The sequence below is a fragment of the Calidris pugnax genome, unplaced genomic scaffold (genome assembly GCF_001431845.1).
Source record: "Calidris pugnax isolate Ruff unplaced genomic scaffold, ASM143184v1 scaffold969, whole genome shotgun sequence".
In the NCBI taxonomy this organism is placed as follows: Eukaryota; Metazoa; Chordata; class Aves; order Charadriiformes; family Scolopacidae; genus Calidris; species Calidris pugnax.
Window position 1 is genome coordinate 20,615 of NW_015091615.1, and position 1,307 is coordinate 21,921.

Genomic DNA, 1,307 nt, shown 5'->3' on the forward strand with positions numbered 1-1,307 from the left:
ATAGAAATAATTGGAAAAATAAATGAAAAAAAGATAAATGAAAAAAAAAATTAAAAATAAATGGCACAAAAAGCCACCAAACACCTTAAAATCTGGTTTGAAGCGAGGGGGGCAGTTGGATTAATTTGATATTTTGTTTTATTCCACAGGAAACCCAAACTTAGCGGGAGAGAGGAGCCGGAGGAGGGGGACTGGTGGATGGGGTTGGCGTTGACGGGTGCGATGCTGGTTTCTGGCACCGTTTTGTGCATTGTGTGTTTTTCTTGCAGATGGTGACGAGGACGCCAGCGACTACAGGAAGGTACCGGGTAGCTGATGCGGGTCACGAGTCTTACGTTGAGGACGGATCTGTTCCCCCAGCCGAGCAAAAGCTAAGTGGAGGGACCGGGGCTGGGGAGAGGTCGGGAGGAGGGGATGAGGTTGCCAATTGTAGGAGGGCTTTTGCAGCTGTCTGGTATTAGAAAGAAGAGGTGCTTGGTGCCTCTGAGGATTAGGTGGCGGCTCAGTGAAGAGGTTCTCTCTGATTTTTGCAGGCGCTGTGGGGGCTGCCTTTGGAACGGGATGAGTGACGAGGTGAGCCGGGAAGTCGAGAGGAGGCGCCCGGGGCTGGGGACTTCTTGTACGCTCAATGGAGGTTTTGTGTCGCTTGGCTTTTTAGGCACCACAAGGAGCGACTGCTGATGAGTCCAACTCCGGAATCCATGCGGAGCGGGAGAGGAGAATGACGCGGCGCCGCTGAGAAGGGGGATGTGGCCAGAAAGGTCCGTGTTGACCTTGTGTGATGCTCATTGTTGTGTGTGGAATGGCTTGTTCCTTCTTTGCCTTTGTATTTTGTTTATCCAGGGGATGAAGCGGACCCTGGGGAGTGCAGGACTGATCCGGATGAGCAATTGTGGTTTTCCTTGTGGAGGATGGCTTTGGACCCCTGGCCCTCTGAAAGCTAAGTTGAGGGTCTGGCGCTGGAGACTGTTCGGGGGAGGGAAGGTACAGGGTGGGGAGTCACAGGGAGGGGTTTTAAAGTCAGAGCGCGGCAGGGGGCTGTCCCGGAGCAGTCCCTTCTGGGTAAATAGAGGCAGTGGGTTACGCTTCAGCCCGAAGCCATCGTTTGCCGGGCAGGGCAGTTCCAGTCGGTGTCTGTTGTGTAGTTTGTGTGGTCTGTCTGCTGTGTCTTAGACACGTTTCAGGTCTTGAGGTCCTCCTTGCACTCAAGGGGCAGAGCGGGTGCCTCTGGCGCCCCATTTTAGGGTTTGAAACCCTCAATGGCATCGTGCTCAAGGGGCGCTTCTTTTCTTGCGTAACAGTCTTAA

The 1,307-nt window shown here is 53.4% G+C and overlaps 1 protein-coding gene across 1 annotated transcript in view; it reads left to right on the plus strand.

The window, feature by feature from the left end:
- LOC106899891 (heterogeneous nuclear ribonucleoprotein A1-like) overlaps positions 1 to 739 on the plus strand; it is a 9,167-nt gene extending 8,428 nt beyond the window's left edge. The window contains exons 6-7 of the mRNA XM_014961831.1: positions 270 to 301; positions 659 to 739. Of these exons, the coding sequence (XP_014817317.1) occupies positions 270 to 301; positions 659 to 739 (113 nt within the window). The remainder of the gene's footprint in view (positions 1 to 269; positions 302 to 658) is intronic.
- Positions 740 to 1,307: the final 568 nt, after the last annotated feature.